The sequence below is a fragment of the Stenella coeruleoalba genome, assembly GCF_951394435.1.
Source record: "Stenella coeruleoalba genome assembly, chromosome: 2".
Taxonomy (NCBI): domain Eukaryota; kingdom Metazoa; phylum Chordata; class Mammalia; order Artiodactyla; family Delphinidae; genus Stenella; species Stenella coeruleoalba.
Window position 1 is genome coordinate 178935738 of NC_137147.1, and position 21053 is coordinate 178956790.

Below are 21053 nucleotides of genomic sequence, written 5' to 3' on the forward strand. Positions count from 1 at the left end.
CTCTCCGCCGCCGACTCCCGTCGCCGGCGGGGCCTTTACCTCGCCGCCCCCGGCCTCTCCCCCCGGCCGCGGCGGCCCGGCGGGGCCTCCTGTTGGGCCACCCGCTGACCCCGGCCCCTCGGACCCGGGCCCCGCGGAGTTCAGGCGCCCGCAAGGCACAAAGGGGTCACGTGACGAGGCTGCCGGCAGCCATTTTGTGGTCGGAGCGCTTGGGCTGGGCCTTGTGCATCCGGAGAGGGAGCGAGCGGGCGGGCGGGCGGCGGGGGGTGCGGCGGCCGGGCCGCGGAGGCCCCGCCTGCAGGCCTCTCCGCGGGCCGCTGGGTGGCGCTCTGGGGCCGGTTCGGCCTTCGCGCTCCGCCGGCGCCGGCAGCGCAGGTTCCGGGCGCTTGGGGGCCGTGCTCTCCCGGCGGCCGGGGAGGCTGGCGGGGCCGGCGCGGCCCACGTGGAGCCGCCAAGGGGCCGGGCGGGGGCGGCGGGAGCCCTGCCGCGGAAGGTCGCGGCTCCCGAGCCGCCCGGATCCGACTTAGGTGGTGCGTCCTCTTTGTGGGACTTGTACCTCCATCCCTCTCCAGTCCTACCTGGTCGGACTCCTCCTCCTGACTTTTCCTTTGATCCTTGAGAATATGTTGCGGGTTTGGGGGAGGGTACTATGTGGCTCTTCTGGAGCCTGTAACGTTATTAGTTGCTTCCCTAATAAAACCTGAGTCCGCCCGATGGCTGGGTTTCTCGAGCTAGGGGAGAAAGGACCCCATGTAAGCAGGTGTTAACAGATCTACCTGTTGGAAGAGGGCTTTCTTTCTTACCCGCCACCGAACTCAGGTTAAGTGAACCCCTTCCTAGAAATCTTAACCTGGAGGTGTTTCGGTTGGGTGGGCTTCGGCATGTAAGTGTCGACGGCTCCCGGACGCCGTACCGCAGCGGCAGCTCTCCCTGGTCGTGGAAGTTGGGCTCAGACCCACGGATAATAGGCTCTTCCCCTCGTTCCCCCAGGTCCTTGGCAGGGTCACTTGATGGCTTCTCACCCTAAGGAATTGCATACCTTGGTTTTCAGGTACAGCCACTTAAACAGGGGGCAGTGTGTTGACAGTTCCAGGAAGTCGAGGAGTCGCTGGATTGGTGCTACAGTTTTGTGGTGGAAAATCGTTCTGTCATACCTCTGTTTGGTGCTGTAAGAATTTTCTAAATGCAGAAATCCTGCTCTGTAATGTCGATTTCGAAAAATAAAGCTGTTTAAACTCTTCGGGTTGTTTGACCTTTCAAAGTCAAATAGTGGTGACCGTCGCCTGCTCCTTCCGAGAGTAGCGTCTTAGCGTGTGGAGTAGTTGAGATTGTCCAGCGCGGTCCTGACCTTTAGCACGTTGCCTGTGAGACACCACCTCTCAACGTTTTACTTGTATCAGCGGCAGAGTAGAATGGTGCCGCTTGTTTATTTTTAAATAAGTGATTTGTTTTTAAAAATTAAAGTACTTGTGACTGCAGAATCTCGTCTTTTGGTTTTATTTTTGTTTCCAAGTTTTGCAGGTAATACTTTCAAGTGGGGGTGTCGTCGTTACCACTGCCCTGGAAATTAATTGGTAGTTCCTGTTTTGCAGCCGAGGAAGGGGAGAGCTTTGATAAGAACAGATAACCCTGCAGTACACTTTGAAATTCAGTGAAGTCTTGCTCCTCGGAGCACATTGGACTGTCCCAAGGGCCCCAACCTGAAATCAGAGCTGAGCTCAACTGAAGTATCAAGGCTTATTAGGTTTTTACGGATCATTTCTGTTCACTGAAATGATTTTGACATTTTGTAGTTCATTGTTTTCTAACATGTTGAGTCCCTATTTTTGAGGGATTGTTTTTTTTTCCCCCTTCAGACTGACTTTTCCCATTGTCCGTGTAGAATTTGTTTCACTTCACATCCAACCAAAACTATGACCAGTGAAACATAGACTTCAGGAATAGACACTGAACTGAACAGAAGAATGTAAACAGTCCCAGGCAAACAGCTGCTGTCCAGTCCTGCGGCTCGTGCTGGCCGGGGGTGGGGGTGGGAGGAGGCTCTGTAGATCATAGGATTGAAAGTAGCATGTTAGCGCTGAAATGTATGCCAAGCACAATTAAAGGTAATTGAATTCCGGGTTAGCCTGAGGAGAAGAAACTTTTTGATAATTTGCTGAAGAATGATGTGCTTCTTATAAAGGCGAACTCATGCCTCCGATTGACATGTCAGGGTCAGGAGCGATCTAGAAACCTGAATTGAGTGTCTGGTTTAGAAAATGTGTAATCCTATGTTGATCATGAAAGATAGGGCAGAATTAGATGAGGACAGTATTGTATATATGTCACCTCACTAAGAAGGCATTTTATGATCAAATATATCTGGAAAATTGTCATGTGAACTGTACCTGCTAACTGTTACCATATTTTGTTTCTGTGGTAAACGTGGCAGAAATGCTAGGTCTAAACATAGGGAAAATAACACTTATTAAAGTATTCCCATTTAAATTTAATTTAAGCTGAACGCACTGCCTTAATTAGGCATGCCTCTTAATTTTTAAGAAACAACTTTCAGTAGAAGTCCCCTCCTCCCCTCCAAACATGAATCATACTCAACTTTAGAACTTAGTTGTTAGTCCTTTTTTGATGAGGATTGAGAAATAACTCCAGATTGTAATAAACTGAAGGACTTGACTGCCAAATAGATGTTAGAGATTCAGTGTCTCAATCGGTATAATGTGATACATTGTAACTTGCTGTATCAAAAAGTAACAGTTGATAAAGGCTTTGATTTAATGAATAACAAGTAATTTTCAGATCATGGGAAATCAATAGGATGTCAGCTCTAAATATGAAATAAGTCCCTTAATTTAAACACATGGGGGTGCAGAGGTTGCACCATTTTAATTTTTTACCATTTTAATTTTAAGATTATAATCTTAACTTTAAGGTTAGCAATGTTGAAATATACTACTTAGTGCCATGGCTTCACCTTTAAATGAAAGGGTAGTTTTTCCAAGATATCAGTACAATTGAATGTTTTCGTTACAATTGGAGCTTTACGTTTTCCTTTATGGTTACTTCTCACTTCAGCAAAGACATTCTGAAAAAGTTGGTTTTAAAGTGATACTCAACAAAGTGGAGCTGCTTGTTTCCTCTAGTAGTTTAACTTTTTTCATTGGGATGCCAGAGTGTGTGACTCCATATACTGTAAGGGGTGGAGGCTTAACCTCTTCTCCAGCCGAGGAGAAGAGAAGGAAGTGTGACGGTAATTAAAACGTTAATGATGATACTGCCTTTAATGATGATACCGCCTTTAATGATGATACCGCCTTGTTACTGCCCTACGCAGCCACCTTTGGGACTGTTGGGTGTAGGGCCCAGCCATCGCAGTCCAACACCTGGTTTTAATAGGGTTCTAATCAGACGTATAGTCCCAGACCCTTGTCTTTCCTCTGTTCAAACTGTATCCTTCATTAGTGGCCAGTATACAACGTTATGAAAACCAAGTTTATAAAGTAGACAGGTAGGTGTTTTTTGTTTTTAATTAGGGGTTAAAGTGGAAATACGTACATATCTCTGTTAAGAGGAAAAGTAGTTAAGCACTACATTTTCAAAACGATAAAAATCTAGTTCGTTTTATAAAAAGAAGCTTAAATCACTTTAAGTGATATGTTTAAAAGTCCGATTTTTCTGACAGAAACTAAGAATCCTTTCTTTCCTTTAAAATTTTGTAAACCAAGATTTCTTAGTCCTTAATCTAGATTCCTCCATTCTGTCCACCGCATTGGAAGTGAAAAGAAATATGTGAAGTCGCACCTGTACTAGAAGCAAAGCTTAATTTTTACAGCTAGTTTGAATTAGAAAGGAATTGAGGATATTTGGGGTTTTCCATTAAGTAGCAAATAATTTAAGTCAAAGATAATTGAGAAGCAATAATGAAGTCTAGTTCCAACTTTCTGTCCTGCCCAAGATATTTTTGAGTGTATCAGCTGGGTTCTGAAGGTTATGTGGAAATGATGCTAGAAGTAGTGAATTCCCATGATACGCATATACAGTTTTGTGACAGTATATTTTTCTCGGGAGAAAATTCATGTTTGTCATGAGTTTCTCAAGGTATCGATAAAGGCAGAAAACCCAAGGTTAAGATTTGCTGTTCTAGAAATTTCAGCAGTCATTTTGGTTTCATCAGTATGGAAGTTATTACATAGACTTAATCAGAGAAGAAAAATTAAAGGCAAAAATTAATCGGCAACTCGGGAAGACTGAAGGCTCTTACCTACAAAAGGAGCCTCTTGAAAACTGTAGGGCCTGGTGCCTAAAGTGTTAATATTAGCTCTTGTTTCGGTGTGCTGTTTGATATTTAAGATTTTGGATTAGTACCATTTGTACTTAGACTTCATTTTCTTATAAAACAATAATGAAAACTAATGGGCTTATGTGTCTAATGGTGTTTTGTGGGTGCTTGTGATCTGTAATGGAATTTATGCAGAACTACCTTTTCTTTCTGTTAATCAACAGGACTTAATTAAAAGTGCCATCTAAATACAGGAGAGCTTAAATCTTGTAAATAAAGAATAATAACCTGTGCTTACAGGTTCATGAATTTGTGGATAGGATTAAATATTAAACTAGCCATTCCTAATAGAATCTACGACTAGGTTTGGATAAACTGGAGGTGTAGGTTTTAGTTTAGTCTGTATATTGCATTCGACCATATTGTGGTCTGTAGTAGTAGTAATGGGAGAGAAACAGATGGAAGATGTATGTGTATCTATGTACGTACATAATGGCAAGAGATGAAGGTGTGGATTCTGACTATGTGATTCCATTTTTCTGAAAAGTTAAGGGTAGTTGTTATCAGCAATTGGTTAAAACGTAATTTTAAAGTAGAGGGTAGCATTTTATATAATGGAATGATGGTATGGTTTGTGATTCTATTTCTTAGAAGAAGACAACCCACAAGGAAATGAGAATTTTATATTGTAATTTGGGAGTAAAATGACTTCTGAGTCTCCAAGTGCAAAAGTAGTATGAAAGTATGAAATAAATACATAGGCAGAACTAGATAGTGTCTTTTACTTTTAAAGTAAGCTTTTGAACCCTTGAAGTGTGACTTATATTAATATGTTACAATAACTCCTCTGTAAGAATAAATCAATTTACAGGGAAATCACCGAGAAAAGAAGTGATTCAGATGTTTTAAACAACTTGCTAGAACTACTTTCAGTGAATTACTTGAAGCTTAACTGTTGACTTCTGTCCATTATCTTGGTCAAGTTTACTAAAGCCTCTGATAATAGTTAATGATTTTGAGCAATTTCGGTATTTTAAACAGAGTGGATACTTAACTTTTCACCTTTAAATATATGAATTGAATTTCATCCACCAGCCCCACTGTAGGTAGATGAAAATCAAAAACAAACGTGCTGTTCATAAATCTACTGTGACCCATGATCTTAGTTGTCTCTTTGATGAGTAGGGATATAATCAGTTCTTTAAAAGATAAAGCCCTTCTTCGATTATTTGTTGTCATGGAGGTTATCCTTAAGAAGTTGGTTCAGCTTCAGATACGCCTGGTGACAGTTTGCTGAGTTTTGCAACACATTATTAAAGCAAATCATTTTGGTTGAATTTCCTTCCGTATAGCAAGTGCTGGCTGAAGAAGTATGACGCAGCCTTAGGGTAAAGCCAGGGGCAAAGGTAAACTGAGGTTTGAAATATCCTGTGGGTGATTTTCTAAAGGTTCAAATCTTCTTTCTATATTGGGATGAATTATTTTGATTATGTTAGAATCACAAGTACCAGTTGTATATCCTCTGAGAAGAATGTACTTTGGCATTTGTGGCCTTTGACAAGTCAGTTAAGCTTACTGGATGAACTTTAGTTTCTTCCTGTGCCAACGCTCTCCTGACCTACCTTATGAGGGAGGTATAGCTCTAGGGAGTGAATCAGACGGTATCCGTGAAAATGCTGTACACATGCATTTCATTATTACCAAATACTAAGTGATTGTTCACGATGGCCTTGCTTTTTGTTGCTGTTCAAAACTACTTACATTTGTACAATCCCTTGTATTTAGGATTGTCTGGTATAAATTTGTTAGATGTGTTGTCTATCCTCAGAGGATTGTATGATGTAGTTGTGAGACGTTGTGTCTTTAAATTTAGGTAATTATTAATTGGGAAGAGCATCAAGTTGGGAGTTACTAGACCTGAGACCTCAACCAGCTTCTGACTGTGTGTGCACACGCGTGTGTGTGCGTGCACACGCGTGCTTGCGTGCTCTCACACACCCGGATTTTCTTAACTGCAAGATGAAGTAGGGCCGTGATAGTTTCCTGTAGTAGTGAGCATATTATGTTGCCAGTGCATTTAGGTCTGTTAACTCATGCATTTTATGTGTTTTTAGAGTAATCATTACATCTTGAATTAGTTGATGGCTTCATTTGCACTCTACATAAACACAGTTTACACAGAGGTAAAGGTAACCTGGGTGCATGGATAATTGGTTCCAGTTTAGTCTAGAAGGCTTGTGTTTTTTAAAGCACTTAAAGAATATAAGTCGGCTGCAGTAGTCACAGAATGCTTTTACTGTTATGAGAGTTTGAAATTAGAATCAGAATATTGTATTGAAGGTTGCAAATTTGTGCTTTACATATAAGATAATAAGAGTCTGAAGGGGAAACAAAATATAAATATGGCTGTTTTGAAGTCTAAAGCAAGAATTTGATCATTGTTCTAATGGCTAAGTGAAGATTTTTGAGGTATATTGTACAAAGACTAAGAAAATATAGATAAATCCAATTTCATTCACTTTTGTAGCAAATATTTATTGTGCACTTACAGTGAACTAAGGCCTCCTGTGGGCTCTGTGGATCCGACAGTCAGCAAACAGCTCCCTTTTTCATGGAGCTCACATTCTAGCTCCTAGGCTCTATGAGGGCAGGACTTTTTGTTTGCTTTGTTCACTGGTGTTTTTTCAGCACCTGAAATAGTGCCTGGCACATAGTAAGTGTTCAGTATTTGTTTAGTTGAATGACTGAATTCTAATGGGAAAACAGACAAAAAGCGAATGAATGAAAGTGGCGGTGGATCAAGACAGTATAGAATTTCAGGTGGCAGGAGGAGGATAGAGATTTCTTTGTGCAGAGGGTCAAGGAACGCTGGCTCTGAAACTTGAAGTGGGAGGAGCCAGCCCTGCGAAGGCTTGCATGGAGAACGGCTTGCATGGAGAACGTGCCAGGCAGAGAGACTGCAGATGCAGGGAGCCCAGGTGAGGGACAGAGGCCAGTGTGGCCGGAGGGCAGCGAAGAGGGTTGAGCAGTACGAGGACCCAGAGGACCCAGTCAGGGGCCTGTATCTGGTGAGGTATTGCAGGCTACTGCACGGAGCTGGGGTAGTTTTGAGGTGAAGTAACAAGCCTTTAGAGAGTTTCAGGCAAGGCAGTGACATGATCCGATTTATGTCTTTTCAAGGTTATTCTCTCTACCATGTGCAGAATGAGTCGTACCGGGCAAGAGTGGCTGTAACTAGGGTGGTGGTAGGGAAGAAGAGAAATGGATAAACTGGAGGTATAGTTTGCGGGTAGGACCAACAGAACTTGGCTGACAGATTAGAATGTACTAGACGGAGAGAAAGAATCAAGGATTAATCCCTGATCTTTACCTTGAGCAGCTGGGTGGATGGGTGATTAGGCCCCTGCTTCCTGATGTAGGGAAATTTGGGGGAGGGAGGGTTTATAAAGGATGGATTTATTACTCAGTTTGAAGTGCCTCTTACTCATTTGTGTTTAGCTGGGTACGCAAGAATGTAAGCATTAGAGCAATCTGCACTAGAGGTGCACAATTCAGAAGTCATGGGCTCTACGATAAATTTGAAGGTCTTTGGGTTACAGGTGTTTCTAAAGCTGTTCATTGAGGCTCAGGAAGAGGAGGAGCTGTTAGAGAATTAGGAAGAAAGTGAGGGTAAAGGTGTCTCAAGAAGGAAGGACATTGGTTAAGTCCATCCACGGAGAAGATGAGTGAGGGGAGAGGGACCGTTTGATTTGATTAGATATGTGCCATTGGCCTATTTTGACAGCGTGGTGGGAAGGAAAGCCTGAGTGGAACAGAAGAAATGCTGAAAGATAAATAAAAGGGTCAGAGCAAGTATAGACGACTCCTTGGAATAGTTGTGCTGGGAAGAGGCACTGAAAAAATAGCTGGGGGGGATTGGGGGCATCAACAAATCCTTTCTTTTAAAAATTAGTTACAAAGTTTAGGCAGACGCAAAGCAGGGAAGCAAAGCTGAGTCCTCCATTGCCCAGGCCGCTACCTAGAGAGTTTCCAGGCTACAGGTGCAGGTAGGGGAGGCCCCAGATAGAGCCTGCCAGCCTCCTGGAGTTGAAGAGGCAGAGAATTCAGTTTGGGGAGGCTACAGTGGCTTCAGGGCTAGGTACCAGAGATGCACAGAGGTCTGCAGAGAGGTCCCCTGGAGTCTCTAGCCAAAAACTGGTCTGAGCCTGTCTGGGGGCGGGGGGGTGGGAAGCACCTGGAAAGAAGTAGGAGGGACATTTCTGGGAGCTCACACAGGGCTGGGAATATGTTATGTCCTCAGTGACCAGAGTGGAAAGACCTCCTAATGCAGAGGGCATCAGATAAGAGTTCTCAGAGGGTCATTTCCTTAGTGGTAGGGCCAAATTAGCTCTAGACTAAACTGTTCTGGACTTACCCTAATAAAGACTAAACACTGGCCTCAAAAGGAGCCAACTAATTTCGGATAACTGTGTCCCAGAGTAAAGCCCCACAGCGTTTAGAGGAATACTAAAAGATCCTACGACATAAAACTTAGTGTTCGGCATCCAGTTAAAAAAGAATCACCAGGTATGCAAAGATGCTGGAAAATCTAACCAATAACTAAGGGAAAAGTTAATCAACAGAGAGAGATGTAGAAATAACCCAGGTAGTAGAGTTAGCAGACAAAAATGTTAAAATGGCTATTACAAATAAACAAGTTACTAGAACTAGTGTAATCGTTGGAATGATGTCATTAAAAAGGATGAAATAATCCTATTTCCTCTCCTACTGGAGGACTTTGTTCCTAAAAACTGTTTCCTATCTTTTCCTGGATTGCTTTCATGGAGGGCTTGGTCACTGATTTAAGCAGAAGTACTTTTTCCTTTTTAGAAGTAAGGAAGGATATGATATGACCAGTGGTAGAGTTTGGCAGTGGGAGGGTGGGGTATTTATTCTATGATTCTATTGCCTGTATGCAGTATGAGGTGATGTCATCACCTGAGAGCAAGGGGGGGGCCTTGAGACGAAGGTATGTGTGGGAAGCTCACCTACTAGAGAAGTGTAACAGGACTGATGGGCTAGCTGGGGGCTCAGGGTTTGTGATCATTTGAAGTGAGACCAGTCTGCTCACTTGGGCAGTTGAATGCAAGCATTCAACTTGAGTTCAAGAATAAAGCAGGTATATAATAAGGTCTTTCTAGGGTTGAGGTTTGCCCAGCAAGTACAAAGGGGGGAAAGAGGGATGAGGGCATTAAAAGTATGTGTGAGGTAGATGATCATGATAGACCTGGATCCAAACTGGTTAAGCAGGGAAAGGAAGGCCTCAGGGAGCTGGTGTGGACCGGGGAAGTGGTCGGACACACCGGGATGGCTCTGCGGGGGAGGGGTGCCGTGCTGGAACAGGGGAGCCTGAGCCAGGAGGGTGCCAGTTAAAGAGTGAGATGCTTGAGTTTCGATTTCAGCGGTGTATCGTCCACGTAGACGTCGTTACTCAGGGTGATGCCGAAGGTGTGGGAATAGTTGAGAAGACGACCGTGAGCTCTGCCTGAGCAACAGAGTGGATACGGCAGCTCCGGGGAGAGGGAGTGAGGGTGTGAATAGCTGAGGGGTTAGGGTTTCTGAAAGGACAGTGGAGAGGAATGGTGTGGCCTGGCAGTGGCGGGCAAGGAGGACACTTAGCCCATCTGTAAGTGTGTGGGATGTGGGAAGATACACAGCTTCTCCTTGGAAGGGCTCCGGGAGTGCTGCTTCTGGAAGACACTGCCAGGCTTAAAATAGAGCAAGGGGATGAGGGAACGTTGAAAGAGGCTGAGACTGTGGAGAGGAGTTTACTGATACGTCTTATTCTAGAGAACAGAGTGGAAGTGTGGGGGAGGGGGGAAGACCAGAAGATTGGGTCAGATTAGGGGACGTTGGGTCAGAGTGGTAGTAAGAGCTAGAGTGATGCTGTCAAGTCGTGAACTCTGGTAATGGGTGTGAAGAACAATGGGATTTATCCGGCCAACCTCAGATGCACAGATGGTTCAGAATCCCTTCCTGCCGCTGGGGACGGGGGGAGAGCCCAAAGGAGGGGCGGCCCCACCAGACAGACACTGGCCCGATGACCTCCGAGGCCTGTCACTCCTGCCGCTCAGGTGTGTAATAATCTGTACAGAGAAGAGCTTTTGTACAGCGCGCCTGTTTCAGGACCCAGGAAATGGGCCTTTACGGTTGTTACTGAGCGCCTGAGAACTCTCCCTCCTCTGCAGTGCTTCTCAACACTGCACCAGTCGCTCACCCTCAGAACATTCTGGAAAATGGGGGGGGTTGATTGTCACAGGTTTGGGGGAGGTGCTTTGGGGGACAGAAACAATGCAAGTGCCACCACGCAGAGCACAGCCCGGCAAAACAAAGAATTGCCTGTTTGACTTTTTGACTGTCCCGCAGAACATCCCAGTTGGTGAGATTTCCATTTACAGATTATCTGAGTCAAGAACCTAATTCCATTTTACTTGTAAAGTGTTTTTTGTGTAGTTTTGGTATACGCTAAAATTTCCAGGGCTGCAACTGTATATAAAGTAAGGGAATGTTGTACTTTATGTTGTAGAGAACTTTTGCAGTCACTGTTACCGTTTTGGAAATAGTAATAACTTTATCAACACTGTTAGTGGTATTTGAGTCAACAGTAGTACAGGCCTGCAAAAAGTCTGGTTTTTTAGCTCTCTGTAGACATCTCAGCTTCTGTAGTTACTTCCTTTTGTCTTCCTGGGTACATATCCCAATTATTTACATGTTGAAACACATAGTATTTTATTATAACTTACTTTCCTTTAATTTCCACTTGGTTTTGCAGTTAGATCTTTGGATTGATTATATTAAAACGTGCATAAATAGAAGAGTGGAGTAATTTGAAAAAAGGGAGCATTGGGTCTGACAGGGTTGAAAACAGCTGTTCTGCTGGGTTCAAAACACGAGCTAAGTTGTGGTCTGTGTTACTTACATTTGCCCCAGGTCTCTCTAAGTGTGGTATGAGAATGAAATGAGCCTGTGTAAGGTGTATAGCGTGGTGCTTTACTCACAGTAAGTGCTTGGATCTTTTTTTTTTTTTTTTTTGCGGTACGCGGGCCTCTCACTGCCGCGGCCTCTCCCATTGCGGAGCACAGGCTCCGGACGCGCAGGCTCAGCGGCCATGGCTCACGGGCCCAGCCGCTCCGCAGCACGTGGGATCCTCCCGGACCGGGGCACGAACCCGTGTCCCCTGCATCGGCAGGCGGACTCTCAATCACTGCGCCACCAGGGAAGCCCGGATCTTTTTTACTTATTATTTTTGTTTAATTTTTGTCCTTGAAGGATGGAAATGTGTTTTTTAGGTAGGATTTTAAAATTTCAACAGATTTCCATCATAGCAAATGATTTTTGATATGGAGTGTTTTGATAGTGAGTGGGTATGTTTTTTATACGTATCTAGTTGTATTTATGTCAGAATGTGAGATAATAAGCAAGGTATCAAAAAACAAGGTCTTAAGTCGTGTCAAGGAAGTCAACTCAAATGGATTATTTTCTCAACTTAAATACATGCTTGGTTTCCCAGCCTCAAATGTATGAAATGTGTTTCAAAGAATTTGCTGGAAAAAAATGTTTTCTGTACTTTTTAACAGGTTCTGTACATTTTAGTGATTTTTGGTTCTGTTTTTAAAAGATGTTTAAACGTTTTTAATCAATTTTTTTATTGAAGTATAGTCGCTTTACAACGTTGTGTTAATTTCTGCTGTACAGCAAAGCAGTTCAGTTATATATGTGTGTGTGTGCGTATGTGTATATACATAAATATATATACACACGCGCACACACACATTATTTCTTAAAGTATATTCTTTCCCATTATGGTTTATCATAGGATATTGCATATAGTTCTCTGTGCTGTAAGATTTTTAGTTCTGGAGGCTGCTCTTTCACGTACATCCGTGCGTTTGGGTCTAAGAATTTCTGTTAAAAGATTAGGATGTGCTCTAATTCTGAAAGGTTTATAATTGCTTTTTAACCAGTCTCTGTACTCTAGTTTTCAATTTTACACCCCCCTCAAAGTTGTCAGGATGATATTTTTGAGTCTGGTTGTTATTTTGCTATCTAAAATTCTTAAATTGCTCCTTTTTCTGATAGAATAAAATGCAAAAACCTTTCAGTGGGGTTCCCTGGGCCCTGCAGGATCTGACCGCTGCCTCCATCCCCAGTTTTTCCCCTTTCCCCTCCTTCAGCCCTGTATTCGTTGTTTGTTGCTGCATAACAGATTACTCCCAAACTTAGTAGCTTGAAACAACGAACACTTAACTTTCTCACACGGTTTCTGAGGGCCAGGAACCTTAGGAGCAGCTTATGTGGGTGATACTGGCCCCGGATCTTTCACAGAGTCCCAGTAAAGTTGTTGGGACAGCAGCCCAGTAGGGCTGCAGCAGGCTTCCCCCAGAGGAATGGGTCCAAAAGAGAGAGAGAACACACAGTCTTCTGTGACCTAGTTTTGGAAGTTACACGTCGTCACTTCTATCTCTTGCTGTTGGTCACACAAACCAACCCTGGTAAGTGTAGGGGGCGCCTCACACGGCTGTGCATGCCAGGAGACAGGGATCATTGGAGGCTGGCTACCACAGTTGACCACATGCAGAATACTCTCCCTCCCTCCCAAAGCCCCCAAAAGTCTCGTCCCCTTACAGCGTAAGGATCTCATCCAGATTGGTTTCAGGTACAGCTGAGGCGTCTCAAATGTAGTTCATTACGTATAGCTTCTCAGGTACAAATTCCTCTCAACCTGTGAAGCTAAAGAGACATCTGCTCCCACCCTCTGCCACCACCAGTATACAGTATTGGGTCAGGCTTGGGATAACTGCTATAAAACGTTCCTATTCAAGGGGAGTTCTTGGTCCACAGCATTTCTGAAATCCCGCCAGGCAAATGATGGTAATTCCTTGGCTGAGTGTCAACTCCTGGGTATAATTCACGCAAGCTGTCAGTTTTGCCCTTTGGGCATTCGGTTCACCCTTCCTTTTTCACGAAGGTAGAACCTAACCTGTTTGCTACTGGGTTTTCTTAACTTGCTTCCTGCCAGCAAAGCCCTTAACTTGTTTTTAGGACTTTGAAGGCCTCTTCTCATTTTGTATTGTCTCTTATCTCCATTAGTTCAAGCTGGTAATGTTTCTGTCTATATAATTCTTTTAAAAACTTTGTGGGTCTTCCATGCGTTGTATTGGTCTTCTATTTAATTTTATTCCACTAGCCAAAAGCCACGCCCATGAACCTCTTTGAGGTAAGCCTTTTACTACCTCGAGCTCCTGCTGAGACAACGACCTTAAGCTTCCTCACAGCCTTATTGTTTGAGTGAGAGAATCTTTGAAGCACACAGTTCTGTGTAGCAGCCTTTGGTCTGACGGAAGAGTACTCTGAGACACCATCTTGGATCTTTCTGAGGTCTTACAGAGGACTTCCTAGTCACTCCCTCAGCGTAGTGTTTAGGCCGTGTTTGTCTGTCAGAGCCCTGGATTTGATCTTGGGTCAGAATCCATTCCTGAATTTGAGCACCGTCTTCAGTCTGGTGAGACTGCAAATCGTCCAAACCTTCGCGTCCTGGCTCCTCTATAACGGTTCTTCATTTCATCTTCTCATTTTTTACCATATATGGCAGAAGAACAGGGCAGCACTTGCAGCTCTCTGGTGGAAAGCCTCCTTAGCTAAGTCACCCAGTTCATTAGGCAGATTGCCCACTTTTCACACACCTGACGGGGTCGGTGTCAGTAAACCGTCTGCTCCTTCCTGACGGGGATACCCCTTCCTCTGGTTTCCAGTAACGTTCGCCTCACCTTGTGAAACACCGCAGGGCTTTTACTAACAGCTTCTTCGCTGACAGTGTCCTCAGAGACCGGGGCCCAGTGCCAGACCATTCCAACAGCTTAGGGTTGTGTTATTCAGTGAGGACTCTCCGTACTCACGTATGTGTGCGTTGTCCGTTGCTGCGTGACAGCTTATCCAGAGTTGCGCCGCTCACGACAGCAAACACTGATCCCGGCTTCTGAGGATCCGGAATCTGGGAGCGACTTTACCGGGTGGCTCTTGTCGGCAGAAGCTGTTGGCGTTGCAGCCATCACCGGGCCTCTCTGTGACTCCCTCCCGTGTGTCCACACTGCCTGACACCTGCACCCCGCCCCCCCCAGCAGGCCAGCCAGGAGCAGGTGCGCGCCCGCCCGACACGGGAGTGCTCTGGGCGTGGCCGCCATCACCTGTGCCACAGCCCTGGGTCACACAGGCCAGCCCTGGTACGTGCGGGAGGGCCGCCCCAGGCTGTGAGCACCAGGGGAAGGTGCCTGCATCGCTTGGAGCCTGGCCGCCCGCCGCGAGCCCGCTGCTCGGTAAGGCGGGCTCCACGCCCTCTCAGCTCTCGTAGCTCCCCTGTCCGCGCGTGCTCGCTCCACCCCCCTGACCCCACGTGCCTTTCCAGGCGCCATGTTTAGTCAGCTTTTCTGAAGCACTTCTTGACTTAGCCTCCCCGAGTGACATCACCGAGAGTTTTAGAGAACAAATTCAGTTATATGATTGTTGCTTTCACTGCGCTTGAAGCCCTCTGAAAGCAGAAGCGGTGTTGTATCTCAGAAACTTAACACTGTTCTGGCACAGATGTTTCTTTAATCAGTGTTTATATAGTTCTGGAAAAATCTAGGTACTTTATGATTATCTGCACTCTAAAATGGTGGTCAGTTACCTGCTTTACCTGCCTTTGAGCTTTTGGAGCAGGCTGGTAAAAGTAGGATTTAAGCTATGGCTTTGCATGGTTTTCTCTGCGATCGCGAGGGACATGAGACATTCTAATAATCCAAAATTTTAAGCCAGAGAAAATGTCTTGGCCTTTCCAGTGGTAAGTTTTGTGAAATGCTCTGCTAAAAGCACTTATTTTATATGGTGTTGATGTATCAAATATTTGTAAACTTACACTTACAAAGTATAATGCTAAGTATTGTAGGGTCCACAGACATGTCTTTTCCTTTAAGGAGCTTAGACTTCATATGGTACATAAACTATAATCTGAGGCAGTCGTTTTAAGTCCTGGTTGTAAAGATCAGAAATGTCTATTTTTACTTTGGGTAAATTGGTACGTTATCACTCAGAGTCTAACAAAACTGTGTAAGCCAACTTCTAACGTTGAGTTCCTGAAAAGTCATCTCTTTTTTCGCCCCCCCCATTTGAAGTAAATATAGGTAGAATCATGCAAAAATCAAAATCAATTATTTTACTGAAAGTTTTTACATTAACATTTTTACATTAAAGATTTTTACATTAAAGGTAAGTTTTTACATTAAAATTCTTTCTCTCTGATCTGAAAGTGGCTTGAAAACCAAAATTTTGGTTGCAGTTATGTTTTTATCACTGTCTTTGAATTTTCCTTTTCATCTATCATAGTGGTATCTTGACACTATTTGTGAAAATTCTGTATGAACTTTTTTTGCCTTAGTGAATTTTTCCTTTGTAATGCAATTCCAATGAAATAAAAGCCATCTTTTTTTTTCTGTCTACCAGGAACTATCAGAATCAATTCCATAAAAATATGTTCCTTGATTCCTTTGTCTTGAGATTTTCTATGCACCACTTTAGAACATCTGTTGAGTTCTACTTTATGTATCGTCTGAACTTTTATGCTGTGATTTTGTGGAATATACCTCAGAAATTCTTCCTATCTTTTTGTAGTGATGAAACATTTTTGTTCTGTTTTTTTGAAGATGGACAGAAGAAAGAAATGCTTGTGGCAGGATTAACTTTTTTTTTTTCCTCATCTTTCTATTTTTAGGGCTGATTTTTTTCCATATAAAATTTCTCAGTTGAACCTTAACTCTTATTCATATCTAAAACTGTTTCTCAGGGGTGCCTTATACATTGAATCACTAGCCAGAGGCCAATTTTAAAACTATAATGTCCCTTAATTTCTGGGCCCAGCCATTTTAAGTCCTTCCTGGAATAAATCTTACATTTGAACTTTTAAAATCTGTGATTTCTAAGATCCTGGTCTAGAAAGTTTTCAGTAAGTAGCCTGCCTTACCATGTGGGAAGCAATGGAATATACTATGTGTATCTTTTTAAAGTGTTTCTGGGGTCTGTTGGAGAGGTATCTTGTGATATAAATGTGTTATGCCAGCCCTATCATGTTGGTGTCATGCTGTCCTTTCACTCAGTTTAATGTATTTGGGTTTACTGTGAATCAGAGTGGAGAAATTAGAGAACTACGATAAAAGTTCAGGGAGGCTAGCAAGAGTTTAAAATATCTTGAATAAAAATTCCAGTGTAGTGGTATTTAATTCCCTAAATAGTTCACACGTTATCATCTTCAGTGGCACTTCCCTAATTCAGGGTACTAACATCTCTTGCCTAGATTTCAGTACCTTCCTAACAGGTCTTCCCAAGAGTACAGTTGCTGCTTCCCTGATATTCTTAGCACAACCAGGGGTCCTTTGAAAACTGAAATCTCATTGTGTCACTTCCTACGAAAGACCTGTAAAGGGTTTCCACTGCTCTTCAAGTGGCTTATCTGTGAGGCCTTACATAATCTGGCCCCTGCCTCCGTTTTGTTCCTCCAAAGCCTTCAGGTTCCCTCCAGCAACAGGATCATTCCTCATTTATCCCATGTACCAAAACGTTACTCCCCTGCGGGTTGGCTTAGTGCTCTCCCAGTGATCCCTCACATCTCCTCTCAGGGTCACTTGCTGAGATATCTACCCATTAAGATAGGTCGGTTACGTGCTCCCATAGTATCATTCTTAGCAATTTACTTCTGTGAGCTTCCGGTCCATTTATGGAGATGTTTGATTAGTCTTTACCGCATGACTCGGAGCTCCCAGTACCTTTCAGCATTGGAGCTTAATGCCACCATTACTTGTTGAGTGAATGACTGGATTGGCCTATTGCTAATTTATTCATATGTTTCTAGTTCAGTCTATCCCAGAACTGTGTTTAGAGATTAGAACATAACTCACTCTGTAATTTAGAATTCCATGAGGATAATGATGGTTCCATCAAATTCTTGTACCATGTGATCACTCTGTGATCAGACAAGTCACTTAATGGTAGACCTCATGTTTATCAGTTGTAGAAGGAACCTGACATAGTTGATCTGTAAGTTTGCCTCTGACTCACGTGTTCAGAGGCGTTAAGGGTTTCCCTCCATTTATCAGACAGGGTAGGCAGGGTTGTACTGTGAACACACAGCCGTGAAACCTTAGTGGCATCATAACAAAGATTGGCTTCTAACTGCACTGTCGCCTGGGTTGACTTGGGGGTTCTGTTTTATGTGCCCCCATTCCAGGACCCAGCTGACAGGACAGCCTCCATTCTGAACCTTGCTGGGCACTATACTAGAGGGAAGAGCTCTTGGAGGTCTCCTGTCTTGTATCAGTTACTCACATGCTCTGGCCAGAAGCCAGACACGAGGGTTTCATCACCTCAGCTCACAACTCATTGGCCAGAGCAAGTTACATGGCTCCACCTAACCGTACCTTTGACCAGGAGATACAATTCTGCCATAATGACCAGATGGCAAAGAACAAAAACATTTGGCAAACAGCAGTTAATGACAGACCTGCCCTTCTGGTCAACCAGAGATTTGCATCACTGTCGTTCCCACAGACAAAGTGTACTCATCTCCCCCGCAGTGAACCCAGCCTGAAAGAGACCAGCTAGACAGCATCAAGCTTGGAATATTAGGATTTCCAGGTGATACACATATTTCCCTAGATCAGGTTTGGATGTGCTTCCCCTTGACCTGGAGATCTGTGAGTGAAAATATTATCTGCCCCCCCGCCCCCCATGCAGTTTACTTTGGAAAAACAGAGGCCTGATCAACGCCGTAATGCTCCCCTTTGGACAATGGAAACAGCAGTTCCTGATGCATAGCAACTCAAGACTCCCACCAGGCTGGCTTTATAAGGGTCTCCTATCCCTGGATGTGAGGAATATTCTTTTTTTTTTTTTTTTTTTGCGGTATGCGGGCCCCTCACTGCCGCGGCCTCTCCCGTTGCGGAGCACAGCCTCCGGACGCGCAGGCTCAGCGGCCATGGCTCACAGGGCCCAGCCGCTCCGCGGCATGTGGGATCTTCCCGGACCGGGGCACGGACCCGTGTCCCCCGCACCGGCAGGCGGACTCCCAACCACTGCGCCACCAGGGAAGCCCAGGAATATTCTTACGTAGGTACCAAGTGCAGGCTCCTGGAGGGGCTCCCAGTCCACTGGTTTGTGTGGCTCTTGGCATTGATACCCAGGAGATGCTTCCTTTCTTTCCATCATCTTCTTAGCCTCATCTGAAGTAGGTATTGGGGGCCAAAGCCCTTCACAGCCTGCTCCCTTCCTCTAGAAGCTAGGAGACCTGAGGGTACTTTTCAATCAATCTGGGCTGTTGATTTTTGCTTGTTTGTTGGCAGCACGACATTGTAGGCTTGTAACGTGGTTCCGTTTAGCTCAGTGTGCAAGATGGCCTGTCCTCTCAGTTCTTTACAGCTGTCTGTCTGTCTCCTAAATGCTAATCCCAGAAGCCTGTTAGCTTTTGCTGGAAGAGCTGCATCCTCAGTGTCTGTCTCTGTCTCTCTTTTTTCTCTGAGCATTTTGTTCAACTGAAAGCACTTAACTGTGTGTCCAGTTTTATCTGGGTCTCTGCTCTGAGACTCTAATCCATTCGTGTGTTTTAACCGTGGGTATCCGGGCCATACCTTGGTTTGAGAGGACAGGCCATCTTGCACACTGAGCTAAACGGAACCACGTTACAAGCCTACAATGTCGTGCTGCCAACAAACAAGCAAAAATCAACAGCCCAGATTGATTGAAAAGTACCCTCAGGTCTCCTGGCTTCTAGAGGAAGGGAGCAGGCTGTGAAGGGCTTTGTTAGTCAAAGGCCTTCTTGAGTTGTTAATTTACGGGTTGAGTTGAGAAGCACTTTTCAAGCACTGCAAATCCTCAAATATTTGGCCTCTTCTCTTTTATTCCTCCTTACAAACTAGTCAATTTTTAAAATTTGTTTCTTTCTTGTAATATCAAACAAAGCAACCAACACACCATTTTAATATCCAGGTTTTTTAACCTCTTCTAGAGCTACAAGTTTATTAATTACATGATCTTTCCAAGATCATGGTAACTGACTTTTACCAAATATTTTGTACTACCTACTATGGAATGCCACCCTTTCAGCCTCTTGAGAAGTTTCCTTGCTGCCTGACCGCCAAGCTAATGGCATGTATTTTAGTCTTTGTGTTATAATAGTACCCCACTTCTGGGACCAGTTTATGTCAGTCAGGATAGCCAGGTTATGATGAGTGATTACAGACAGTCTCAAAAGTTTAGTTCTTGTTTGTGTCTTGTTTGTTTATCATGGATCAGCTGGGCAACCAAGCTAATGCAGCAGAGGTCTCAAACTTGGTGACAGGTGGGAGGAGCGCTTTGAAAACGTTGCATCTTCCACCGGCAGTTAAATACTCTGGTCCAGAAGTAACGTGAGTCGCTTTGACTCATAGCTCAATGGCCAGCATTAGTCACCTAGCCCCAGCACCTACAGGAGGCCAGAAACGATTTGGGGACCAAAACTAAAGGCTGTCTATTACACGTTCAGTGTTCACCTTTGAAGATGAAGAAAAGAGGGTATTTATTGTAAATTACATCCTATAACTCCCTGCATTTTTGTCGGTGTGCTGGCTTCTCATGTTTAGAAGACATTTGTGAAGACAGAGATGTAACTTCAGCAGTTAATTTGCCTTTATAGGGTTTAAAACACACACACACACACACACACACACACACACACACACACACACACACGGTAAATTTGGAATTCGTCTTATTAATTGATTCATGTATATAGCTACAGTAAAATAATTTCTATTAATAATTTAAGTTATTATAATTTGCCTGTTAACAATAATAATACCCCAGGGCTTTATGGATATAACTTCATTTAATCCTCAGTGCAACCTGATCAGGTAGGTAGCTTTTTCTGCCCTTTACTAGTAGGAAAAAAGGTTAAATTGGTTTCATTATTTATAGTACAAAGAGCTAATAAGTGGGTGCTGGGTTCTGTGTTAAGAGGTTTCTCTCCATGTCTTATCTCATTTTATCCTTATAATGGCAGTTACCTCATTTCACTAATAAGGAAATTAGAATTTAGAGATGTTAAGTCACAATTAGTAAAGGGCAGGATTGGGATTCTAATCCAGGTTTCTGACATAGAAAAATGTGTGCTCTTAAATAGTATGACTTCTTATATGTCTTTTTTTTTTTTTTGATAGAGTATTCTTTCCTTTTTTTTTTCTTTTTTGGGCTGTGCCGTGTGCCTTGCAGGATCCCAGTTCCCTGACCAGGGACTGAACCAGGGCCCGCTCCAGCAGTGAAAGCACTGAGTCCGAACCACTGGACCGCCAGGGAATCCCGAGAGCGTATTCTAATAAAGTCAATATTTTTTCTGTACAGTATGTTTTATATAAGAAAATAATTTATGGTACCAAATAACATTAAATTAATCAAAATCACTTGAAATTATGAAATATTTATTTTCGTCTATCAATGTGTTTGTTCCTTTAAATAAAGGAGGAGTGAGTTTAAGTGAGGGAAACAAACATTATTAAACAAAAAAGTTTTGAGATTATCAGAGCCCCTTCTATTTTTTAGCCACTCTAGAAGACACAACTTCAGAAATTACACAGGAGTTTTATGGTTTTGGTAAAACCAGGGGACTTGATTTCAGTTAAGAAAAGGAAGGAAATTTTGTAAGATTATTTTTAGCTTTGGTCCTAAGTGAATAATAAGTACAACA

At 43.6% G+C, this 21053-nt stretch overlaps 1 protein-coding gene across 4 annotated transcripts in view; it reads left to right on the top strand.

The window, feature by feature from the left end:
* The window catches only part of EPC1 (enhancer of polycomb homolog 1), a 94043-nt gene that overhangs the window by 27298 nt on the left and 45692 nt on the right, over positions 1–21053 (top strand). The window contains exon 2 of one of the 4 annotated variants that reach the window (XM_079913096.1): positions 1052–2078. The exons of the other annotated variants lie outside the window; for them this stretch is intronic. Within the exon in view, the coding sequence (XP_079769222.1) occupies positions 1052–1084 (33 nt within the window). The 3' untranslated portion in view covers positions 1085–2078. Of the gene's footprint in view, positions 1–1051; positions 2079–21053 lie in introns of those variants that run through there. 4 annotated transcript variants of the gene reach the window in all.